The 10,796-nt window shown below is 41.5% G+C and overlaps 1 protein-coding gene across 1 annotated transcript; it reads left to right on the top strand.

The window, feature by feature from the left end:
* The first annotated feature begins 4,770 nt into the window (after positions 1-4,770).
* Positions 4,771-10,024, top strand: LOC139567611 (keratin, type I cytoskeletal 13-like). Its single transcript, XM_071388980.1, has 8 exons — positions 4,771-5,380; positions 6,248-6,330; positions 6,676-6,832; positions 7,586-7,750; positions 8,025-8,150; positions 8,753-8,973; positions 9,376-9,422; positions 9,628-10,024. The coding sequence occupies exons 1-8, from the start codon at positions 4,970-4,972 to the stop codon at positions 9,732-9,734; spliced, it is 1,317 nt and encodes a 438-aa protein (XP_071245081.1). The 5' UTR covers positions 4,771-4,969; the 3' UTR covers positions 9,735-10,024.
* The last annotated feature ends 772 nt before the right edge of the window (positions 10,025-10,796 follow it).

Genomic DNA, 10,796 nt, shown 5'->3' on the forward strand with positions numbered 1-10,796 from the left:
GAGAGACAGGGAGGGAGGGATAGCAATTACATTAAAGATACTCTAAGCCGTTCAAATTCAACTGGCTTTCAAAGCCAGTTCCATTGCATCTTTCATTGTTCCCCTCTAATCAGGGACTGATTTAGACCTTGGACACCAGGTGTATGCAATTCATTATCAGGTAAAACAGAACCAGAACCAGCAGGCTCCAGATCTTCTAGGGTAAGAGTTGAATAACCCTGCTCTAAGCTATGCTTGGGTAACTTTCAGCAATGCTGCAAAACCTGTAAGCATCAAAACCAAAGGGGGAATTACATGTCCAAAATAAACAAGTATTTTTTAATGGGGAAAAGCTATGATTATGAGGGTGGGGATGGGGAATGTGCTCCTCTCCAGTCTTGTTAATCTGAAAAGCTATTCATGTTTTTTGAATGGAACATCATACAGCGGTTTTCATTAGAAAGTACATATTGTTCTGAATGGACCAGGTGGCTCCTTTGCAAAAGCTCATGTTCTTTCATTACGTTTTTTGTTATTTCTCATTGAGGTCCACAAGTACTAATTTGAGGCTATTAGCGATTTGATTCTCCTAAGTAAAAGAGTCTGCATTGAGGATTGTCAACATTGAACTACCAAAGAGAAAGCTGTTTGTTATTTGTATTTGTATTCATTATGGTGACTTATGCTGCCTTGGCAGCAGCTACTCTTTCTAGGGTCTGGATTAAAAAACAACAACATTACAGTACATTCATTACAGAATTCACAACACACTAAGTGTGTGCCCTCAGGCACATACTCCACTACCACATATCTACAATGCAAAATCCATGTGTGTATGCATGTGTCTGTGCCTATGTTTGTGTTACTTCACAGTCCCTGCTGTTCCATAAGGTGTATTTTTACTTGCTTTTTAAATCTGATTCTACTGGTTGCATCAGTTACCTGATGTGGAGTAGAGTTCCATGTAGTCATGGCTCCATGTAGTACTGTGCGCCTCCTATACAGTGGCTTGCGAAAGTATTCCCCGCCCTTGGCATTTCTCCTATTTTGTTGCCTTACAACCTGGAATTGTTGAAAAAACATTTTTTGGGGGGGTTTGTATCATTTGATTTACACAACATGCCTACCACTTTGAAGATGCAAAATATTTTTTATTGTGAGAAACAAGAAATAAGACAAAAAAACAGAAAACTTGAGTGTGCATAACTATTCACCCCCCCAAAGTCAATACTTTGTAGAGCCACCTTTTGCAGAAATTACAGCTGCAAGTCTCTTGGGGTATGTCTCTATAAGCTTGGCACATCTAGCCACTGGGAATTTTGCCCATTCTTCAATGCAAAACTGCTCCAGCTTCTTCAAGTTGGATGGTTCCGCTGGTGTACAGCAATCTTTAGGTCATACCACAGATTCTCAATTGGATTGAGGTCTGGGCTTTGACTAGGCCATTCCAAGACATTTAAATGTTTCTCATTAAACCACTCGAGTGTTGCTTTAGCGGTATGCTTAGGGTCATTGTCCTGCTGGAAGGTGAACCTCTGTCCGAGTCTTAAATCTCTGGAAGACTGAAACAGGTTTCCCTCAAGAATTTCCATGTATTTAGCACCATCCATCATTCCTTAAATTCTGACCAGTTTCCCAGTCCCTGCCAATGAAAAACATCCCACAGCATAATGGTGCCACCACCATGCTTCACTGGGAGATGATGTTCTCGGGGTGATGAGAGGTGTTGGGTTTGCGCCAGACATAGCGTATTCACGGATGGCCTAAAAGCTCAATTTTAGTCTCATCATACCAGAGTATCTTCTTCCATATGTTTGGGGAGTCTCCCACATGCCTTTTGGCAAACGTGTCTGTTAATTATTTTCTTTAAGCAATGGATTTTTTTCTGGCCAGTCTTCTGTAAAGCCCAGCTCTGTGGAGTGTACGACTTCAAGTGGTCCTATGGACAAATACTCCAATCTCAGCTGTGGAACTTTGCAGCTCCTTCAGGGTTATCTTTGGTCTCTTTGTTGCCTCTGATCAATGCCCCTCCTTGCCTGGTCCATGAGTTTTGGTGGGCGGCCCTCTCTTGGCAGGTTTGTTGTTGTGTCATATTCTTTCCATTTTTATATAATGGATTTAATGGTGCTCCGTGGGATGTTCAAAGGTTCTGATATTTTCTTTACAACGCAACCCTGATCTGTACTTCTCCACAACTTTGTCCATGACCTGTTTGGAGAGGCAGAGCAGTGCTTTAGTATGGACAGACTTCTCCTCATCTTAGCTAATGTTGTATCAATATGTTGTGACCGTGACAGTTTATAATCCAGGGTTACTCCAAGCAGTTTAGTCACCTCAACTTGCTCAATTTCCACATTATTCATTATGAGATGTAGTTGAGGTTTAGGGTTTAGTGAATGTTTTGTCCTAAATACAATGCTTTTAGTTTTGGAAATATTTAGGACTAACTTATTCTTTGCTACCCATTCCGAAACTAACTGCAGCTCTTTGTTAAGTGTTGCAGTCATTTCAGTCGCTGTAGTAGCTAACGTGTATAGTGTTGAGTCATCCGCATACATAGACACACTGGCCTTACTCAAAGCCAGTGGCATGTCGTTAGTAAAGATTGAAAAAAGCAAGGGGCCTAAACAGCTCCATCCACATTATAGAAGGGGGTGTAAAGCCATAGAACATACGTTTTTCGAGCAGCAGACTATGATCGATAATGTCAAAAGCTGCACTGAAGTTTAACAAGACAGCCCCTGCAATCATTTCATCACCAATTTCTCTCAGCCAATCATCAGTCATTTCTGTAAGTGCGTGCTTGTTGAGTGTCCTTCCCTATATGAGTGCTGAAAGTCTGTTGTCAATTTGCTTACTGTGAAATAACATTGTATCTGGTCAAACACTATTTTTTCCAGAAGTTTACTAAGGGTTGGTAACAAGCTGATTGGTCGGCTATTTGAGCCAGTAAAGTTTTTTTTACTATTGTTATGTGTCACACGCAGTCACAAACACAATGACACTTTCTCAAAGTGTAAACAATTGTGTTATTCTGAGGTTATGACGATACAATATATATCAGAACAGGGATTGAAAAATAAGGGATGGAGTGTATTGTGTTTGAATGTTTCATTTTCCTTAAACAGCTTGGAAGGCATAATAATGTGAACATATAGTACATAGAACTATGAAGGTGTGTTAGTAAGTGACTAATTAGCCTACCCACACAGATATACCATAACCACAGTATGGCAAAGGCTATACAGTAATGGGTAATGAAAATGATAACTAAGCATGACTTGCAGCATTCCGTCAGATATAATCATATGTAACAGTATAACTTTACGTCCGTCCCCTCGCCCCTAGCTAGCCATTTCACATCCGTTACACATACAACATGCTATTGAACATATAAAAGAGTTTGATTTCCCAAAAGACTGATAGATTGAATTCAGAGGTGAAAAGTACATCAGTATCAGTAACCGTCAGGGGCAAGTAATAAGAACAACACCAGTTTGTGGTTGCTTTCTATTTTACATGCTAATCATATCATTGCAAATGTCTTATACTAGAGGACATGTCTGTGAAAACAACTCCAGAGAGGGATGGCGAAGACACCACCTGTGCTGGAAAGGTTGAGTTTACACTCAACATCTGGGAAACACCTAGCTCGTGATTCACACTTTGCACCTGTTGACAAAATAGACTTGAGTTTGACGGGAGAAGACGTCTAGTGGCCCGTATATCAACACTGGCCTACGGCAGAAGCCAAATATGAAACCAGTTTTCTGTGTAATTCAGTTAATATCAATGGCATATCAACCTTTTTAATAAATGGCATATCAATATTTTTAATAAATGGCATGTCAATCTTTCCGCATGCTATCTGTGCTAAATTAACTCAATATTAGGAAGGTGTTCCTAATGTTTGGTATACTCAGTGTATATTAATGTGTTTCTGTGTATTGTTTTGGCCATTCCACACATACCTGTATTTGTGCAATAATGGGCAACCAACTATAACTTTGATGTGAAGTTTAGAGAACCTTTTGAAGGTAATTGTTATTGTATTCCTGAAGTCTCTCTCATGTCCTGAATGCCCTCTTGATTCACGTGACATCTCTATAACAATTTGTAACTTCATATTTGAATCTTTAACATAGTAAACATCTGGGTAACCATTTCATAAATTCCTCTTTATCAACGCCCCATGCCATGTCACCGACTACTTTTATGGTATGATGATCAATGTATTTACAACATTTTCTAAATGGAAAACGTAAATTTGTTCACTAACTATGAGGAAATAACGGTACCTATTTTTATTAGACCGAAGGACGTCAGATTTGGATTAGCCTCCACATTTGGGAGACTTCTATACCTGTTACCATTACCCTTGAACCTAATTTATTTGCCCAATAACATTTGAAAAATAAACATAATATAGATGAAATGTATAATTTGTATTTAAAAAATATTTCTGATGCTTCCATCTCCAAAATATAGCCTACCAACATGAGCATGTCATGTGAGCTAGCCAACTGTTCTACTAAGTTTAGGTAGAGGAGCCTATTTTACTGTATCCTACATTTTTCGGTGACAGAGGGGAAAGTAGACATTCTGTTGCGGGTTCCAGTCTTCTGTCATCTCTTAAAACGTAAGCTACTATCTTATCATATTCATAACTTGCTTATCTGAGGTTTATCATGCCGTGACAGTTGTCAGGTTGTACAGGAAAGTGAAAACAATTATGGAGGCAGAATGCCAGCTAACTCTCACGCGCACCACACCTTAGTTCCCTTTTTTAATGAGCTGACTAAGGACACACCTGTAGGATGCCTAATGAATATCTATTCACTTACATAATTATCTCAATGCGACATCCAGCCGCTCCCACCTCCAAGAGGGTATATATTCTGCTATCAGGCTTGAACTGGTTCACCACCAACTCTTCGAAGTACCACTCCGGGTTTTGTCAGCTCTACATACCCATCACCACAACGTCGCCATGAGTGCTTTATCACTTCGCAGTTATGGAGGCAGCCGAGGCTCATCCACCATGTCTCTCGGAGGAGGTTACCAGAGTCGCATCGCATCACGGGCACCAAGCGTCTATGGAGGGGCAGGGGGACAGAGTGTCCGCGTATCTTACGCTTCAGGCACCAGGAGCGGTTTTGATCTGTCCAGTGCGCTTGGAGGTGACAATGGCAGCTATGGTAGTAATGCAGTTTCGGTCAACGAGAAGGCCACCATGCAGAACCTCAACGACCGTTTGGCCACCTACCTGGAGAAGGTGCGCTCCTTGGAGACGGCGAATACTCATCTCGAGCGTCAAATCCGCGAGTGGTACGAGAAGAAGACACCGGTCATTAGAGATTACAGTAAATACGAAGCTACTCTGGTCGACCTGCGCAAAAAGGTGAGTATTTTTGGGGCATCATAAATACAATATATTGCTATATTGAGCGAGATTGATATTATTACATTTTCTTTCATCAACCTCACTCCTATTTACTATTGAGTTTAGATTAAGTTTTCTATGATGAGAAATAATTAAAATAGGATGTATAATTTACAAAAGTAAAATGTCTAAACATTTCTACTCAGGCAGGAAACAACATATTTTCACATATACAATTCAGTTCTGGCTTACAAGACACAAGTCATACCCTGAAGTTCATTGACTGACTGCATCTATGAAGCTGTCAGGCTGCAATATAAGTGTGCCCTCGGGATGTGAATTTGTAAACCCTAGACTTTAATAGAGTGATCATACCAAGTTTACAGTAGTGATGGATTATAGGACTTACATGTCATGAGTGTTGTTTAGTTTGTTTGTTGAAAGAAAGCAATTACCCAAAAAAGGGCTTGGCATGTGAAACCTTCACTTCCGTTCAACTTATCACCCTGTCAACATTTACATTCACACTCATGCCGCCTACATGACTTCTTTCAAAGGGGAGAGCCGTGAGCGTGATGATGACGCGGATTGAATCATGCCACTGTTCAATAGCATTTTGCATTATTTCATCTGATGTGATCCAAGTCATGCTTATCATTTTAATTTCCCATACATAACTGTGTGGCCGTTGTCATAGATAGGCTACAGTATATATGCGTGCGTAGGAGGCTAATCAATAAGTTACTAACACCCTATTATAGCTCTGATAGGCTTCTCCTTATCACGCAAGCAAATTATGTAATCATTGTGATAAGCCTGACAGGGTGTAATTGTCTTCCTTTTTTATGTACCATGTACCAACCAGTTTTTTTGTCCTGTTCTCAGATCAGTGCTGCCACTCTGAGCAACGCCAGTATCCTCCTGCAGATAGACAATGCCAAACTGGCAGCAGAGGACTTCAAAGTCAAGTGAGTACAAAGGGTCTATAAGATGGAAGCAGCAAACAACTGTTGAATTCACCTTAGAATAATACTTTAAGTCAGGATTGGAATGGGAACTAGACGTCATATGTAGACTTTAGTCATGCAACTTTTATACCATTATTACAGTATGAAGCCACACCTACTATGACATTACTCAAGGTCAATGTGCCCATGACGTGATGTTAAATGTCACATTACTGTACAGCTTAGATACATCATCAGCGGTCAACTGCACATAAAACTGGTCTGACTGGTTTTGTGCCATTTGGTATGTTTACTGTTGGCGGCAACTGTTAATAATGCTGGTTAACTCCATTTCCCTCTGGAAAGGTTTGAGAATGAAATGGTTATGCGTCAGTCGGTGGAGGCAGACATTGCTGGACTGAGGAAGGTTCTGGACGAGTTGACCATGTCCCGGTCAGACCTGGAAATGCAGATCGAGGGGCTGAAGGAGGAGCTAGTCTACCTCAAGAAGAACCATGAGGAGGTGAGTGTTCCTCAGGGCACTGTAGGGGCCTTGGAAGCCCCTACGAAGCCCCTCTTTTATCATACCATATCCCCAAGAGTCATGGCACAACCCTGTCAATAGCAAGACCTCACCACAGTTCAAAATTCTTATACATTTTACCTAGATGAAAACAATGTGGTTGTGAGAGTCTAATGGAATTGTCAGAGGCATAATTCATTCCCATCGCATGCCAAGCAGTGTTGTCTTTGGCTGTGTCAATGACAATGCAAACAACAGATCAAACAGACCTTATTTGGAGTGTCTGCGCTATCTCAGTTCGGGTAGCTTTAAAGCTGTCAGCAAATTTGTCGCAAGCCCTGCAGCAGTATGGCATAGATGCTAAAACCACACTTGAAGTCACAAGTATTATTTCATGTTGGATTACCTTGATTGTTTTCACAGTTATCATATACTTACTTTAGGATGGTTGTACAGGATGTCAGAGAAGCTGACGGAAATACACCATGAACACTGTAACTAGGTTATGAAAGATGGGGACAGTTTGTGACACCCAAGTACCTAATTGATTTCTCATGTGGTTGGAACCTGAGACACCACCTGTCTGTGACCCAATTTGACCCCTCACCCCTATGTAATTGTGCTAGACAATTTCCCTGTCTGGGACAGTCAAGTTGTATCTTATCTTACAGCCTACCCAGTGGCAACCTCCATTGGCCTCTCACCTGGTGTTGACCCTAGTTGACCTCTGTCATCACTCTGTGCCCCTTATAGGAGATTGCTGCCATGCGGGCCCACATGAACGTCAGCTCAGTGAACGTGGAGGTGGACGCAGCACCCCAGCAGGACATGGCCAGGATGATGGAGGAGATCCGTACTCAGTACGAGGGCATCGCCGAGAAGAACCGCCGCGACATGGAGACCTGGTACAAGGGCAAGGTGAGGAGAAGAAGAGCCCAACCTTGTCTAGGGAGAACCTCTTGATCCATCTGTTCTGTTTTAGATCATATGAAAATGGTTTAGTACATCTTAAAAGGAACACTATGTCCTATGAGGGCAGTATTTAAAGTGCTTATAAACAACCAATTACTGTGATCACATACATTGATCATGTCAATATAGAGATAACAGACCATGGAGAATGACTTTTGTGCTTATTACTAGTACAAGTGGAGTTACACAACCCTTACCGTGTTCCTTCTGTACGTCCCAGTTTGATGAGCTGAACAAGGTGGTGACCAGCAGCACAGAGACCCTCCAAACGTCCCGCAGTGAGATCAACGAGCTCAAGAGGACCTTTCAGGCCCTGCAGATCGAGCTGCAGTCCCAACTCAGCCTGGTGAGGAAACAAATGCCCCCTCAACCCCCCTAACGTCACAACCCTCTCTGCCTCCTAGTTGATGCTAGGCGTATGAGTTTGAGTTAGAGCTAGACTAGGTGTAATTGCTGTAGAAGATTACTCGGAATTCGGGAAATACATGACATTTACAAGATTCCACCTTCAGTTGAACAGTAGAGTACAACTGACACCTCAAAGTAAAACCATTATCAGTTAGACCTCACAAATACATTCCTACCCTACGGGTTACATATGAGTCCTCGGGTTTACCTTTTAGAAATGGAAGATTATGGATTAGTTACAGAGAGAGAAGAGAGAAGCAATCAGTCAACTCAGATCTTTGTAATTATCACAAACTATAATAATAATACATTTCATTTTTGACAAGCTCTTTGATTGATGGATATATGAAGTGAAGTTGAGGATAACAGTTTTTGTTATACCACAGCTGTGATCCTCAAAACTGAATTCTAAAAACACGTGCTCACCAGGAACTTCCCCTCAATCATTCACTGATGTCAGTGTGGGTAGCCTAAATCAACACCACTTGTTGAATCGTCTGAAGTCTTTAACCCTTCCTCTTCCTCCCTCTCTCCCTATAGAAATCAGCCTTGGAGGGCCAGCTGAATGAGACCGAGTCCCGCTACAGCATGCAGCTGAACCAGCTCCAGGGCATGGTCAACAGCCTGGAGCAGGAGTTGGGTCGCATGAAGACAGACATCGAGAGGCAGGCCAGCGAATACCGCATGCTCCTGGACATCAAGACCCGGCTGGAGATGGAGATCGCAGAGTACAGGAGGCTGCTGGACGGAGAGGATGTCGGGTAAGGAGAGAGGAGAAGGCTGCAGATCCCTAAGTTACATACCCAATGGGATTTACATGGGCTTCACATCCACAATGTAAATTATAAATGTGCATTTACATACCCAATTACAAATCAACCCCTCCCCTACCCCTTTGACACACCACCTGCTGTAGGAACTTTGAATCTAAAATGATTGGATACATGCAAGAACTATTGTGTGAATATTACTAGAGGGCAAGATGGAGCAATCATTACGCTAATGACCTACAGCAGCCTATCTGATCATTACAGATCTACAAGAAGTGCACAGGGGAAGGGGCCAGGGGTCAATTTGGAACTGGGCAATAGAGAGTAGAGAGATGAATGTAGAGTTGTTCAATAGGAAGGTACTTAACACTTAAACTATCTTCTGCCCTCCAGGAGAGCTGTCATCACCAAGAAGGTTGAGATTGTTGAGGTCAAAAAACGTAAGTAGAGCGAGACCATTTTCTATCATATCAAATTCCATATTGAGTGAACCCAGCGGTAGTAATTGTGAAACACTCTAGAACACAAAGGATTTGGTTGATTTGAATGTGTTAAGGTGCTATGTGTTCTCATGGCTCTGTGCTTCTCCTCTTTAGCTATGCCCAACACTAAGTGTACTAATGGTTATTTGTCCCTACTTTGTAGCTGAGCCAGTGGTGACAAAGAGAGTGAGGACGGTGATTGAGGAGATGGTTGATGGAAAGGTGGTCTCCCGTACAGAGGATGTGGAGATGGAGGTCCCGAAAAAATAGATCCCTTGCCCACCCAAACCCACCTGTCATTAAAAGCCTGGTTCCCGCCTACAGCTAAAAGGAATACCAGGAATGTTAAAATGTTTTAATCTCCTCCGGATGGCATCGCTTTGGTGTTGCCTGTATGCTCGGTGAATGTACAGCACTGTGCAATCTTTGATACATTGACCATATTTGATATTTAAATTGACAAAACAAACATGCATTTGAATATCGTTGTTGATCAAATGATAATGTATGACGTTTGGTTGAATTGTACCAAACTACATAATAAAAGATGTTTCAGTATCTACCGTATTTGATCATTGTCTATTCGTTTTGAGCATGATCACTCAAATCATTTTTCCTCGCAGTCCACTGTCTTATCATTGGAAAATAACATTGTTCAGAACATTTAAAGAGATGATCTTATATCAGTATATGTTATACTATAGGTCAGGGGTGTCAAAATCATTCCATGGAGGGCCTAGTGTCTGCGGGTTTTTTTCTTCTTTTTTCTTTCAATTAAGACCTAGACAACCAGGTGAAGGGAGTTCTTTACTAATTAGTGACCTTAATTCATCAATCAAGTAGAAGGGAGGAGCGAAATCCCGCAGACCCTCGGCCCTCCGTGGAATGAGTTTGACACATTCTGTAGTGTTATAATGTTATCTTCATCACAACATTTTCTATACATTTGATACCATTCAATTCCCTCCAACCATTTAACATGCTCTTTCACCAAATGCATATTAGACGATAGTATGATTCCGTATGATGTCATTAACAAATCAACACGGACAAATAAATAGGCAGCGAACTCTTTATGCGATTCCTTCAAAGAAGCATAATCCTGAGGCATTGTCAAAAGAGGGTTAGTCTAATGGGTGTGGATCACAGCCCTGTACATGTAGCACCTTTGGCATCTATAACGTTGAGATAATCTATAAAGTTTGATCTCGGCAGACGGCACTGAAGCAGTCAGATATCTCCAGTAAAATATATGATTTGAGGTCACAGTCTGAATTCCCCAAACAAATCACTTTAATTACAGATGATTACAAAGATACTGGAGTCAATAAA

The sequence above is a fragment of the Salvelinus alpinus genome, chromosome 2 (genome assembly GCF_045679555.1).
Source record: "Salvelinus alpinus chromosome 2, SLU_Salpinus.1, whole genome shotgun sequence".
Classification (NCBI taxonomy): domain Eukaryota; kingdom Metazoa; phylum Chordata; class Actinopteri; order Salmoniformes; family Salmonidae; genus Salvelinus; species Salvelinus alpinus.

What these genes read in the sequence shown, in the direction of transcription:
- LOC139567611 (XM_071388980.1), top strand. Translation starts at nt 4,970, where the DNA reads ATGAGTGCTTTATCACTTCGCAGTTATGGAGGCAGCCGAGGCTCATCC. An exon ending in TCAAGAAGAACCATGAGGAG is followed by an intron (nt 6,833 to 7,585) that starts GTGAGTGTTCCT and finishes TGCCCCTTATAG; the next exon opens with GAGATTGCTGCCATGCGGGC. An exon ending in AGACCTGGTACAAGGGCAAG is followed by an intron (nt 7,751 to 8,024) that starts GTGAGGAGAAGA and finishes TGTACGTCCCAG; the next exon opens with TTTGATGAGCTGAACAAGGT.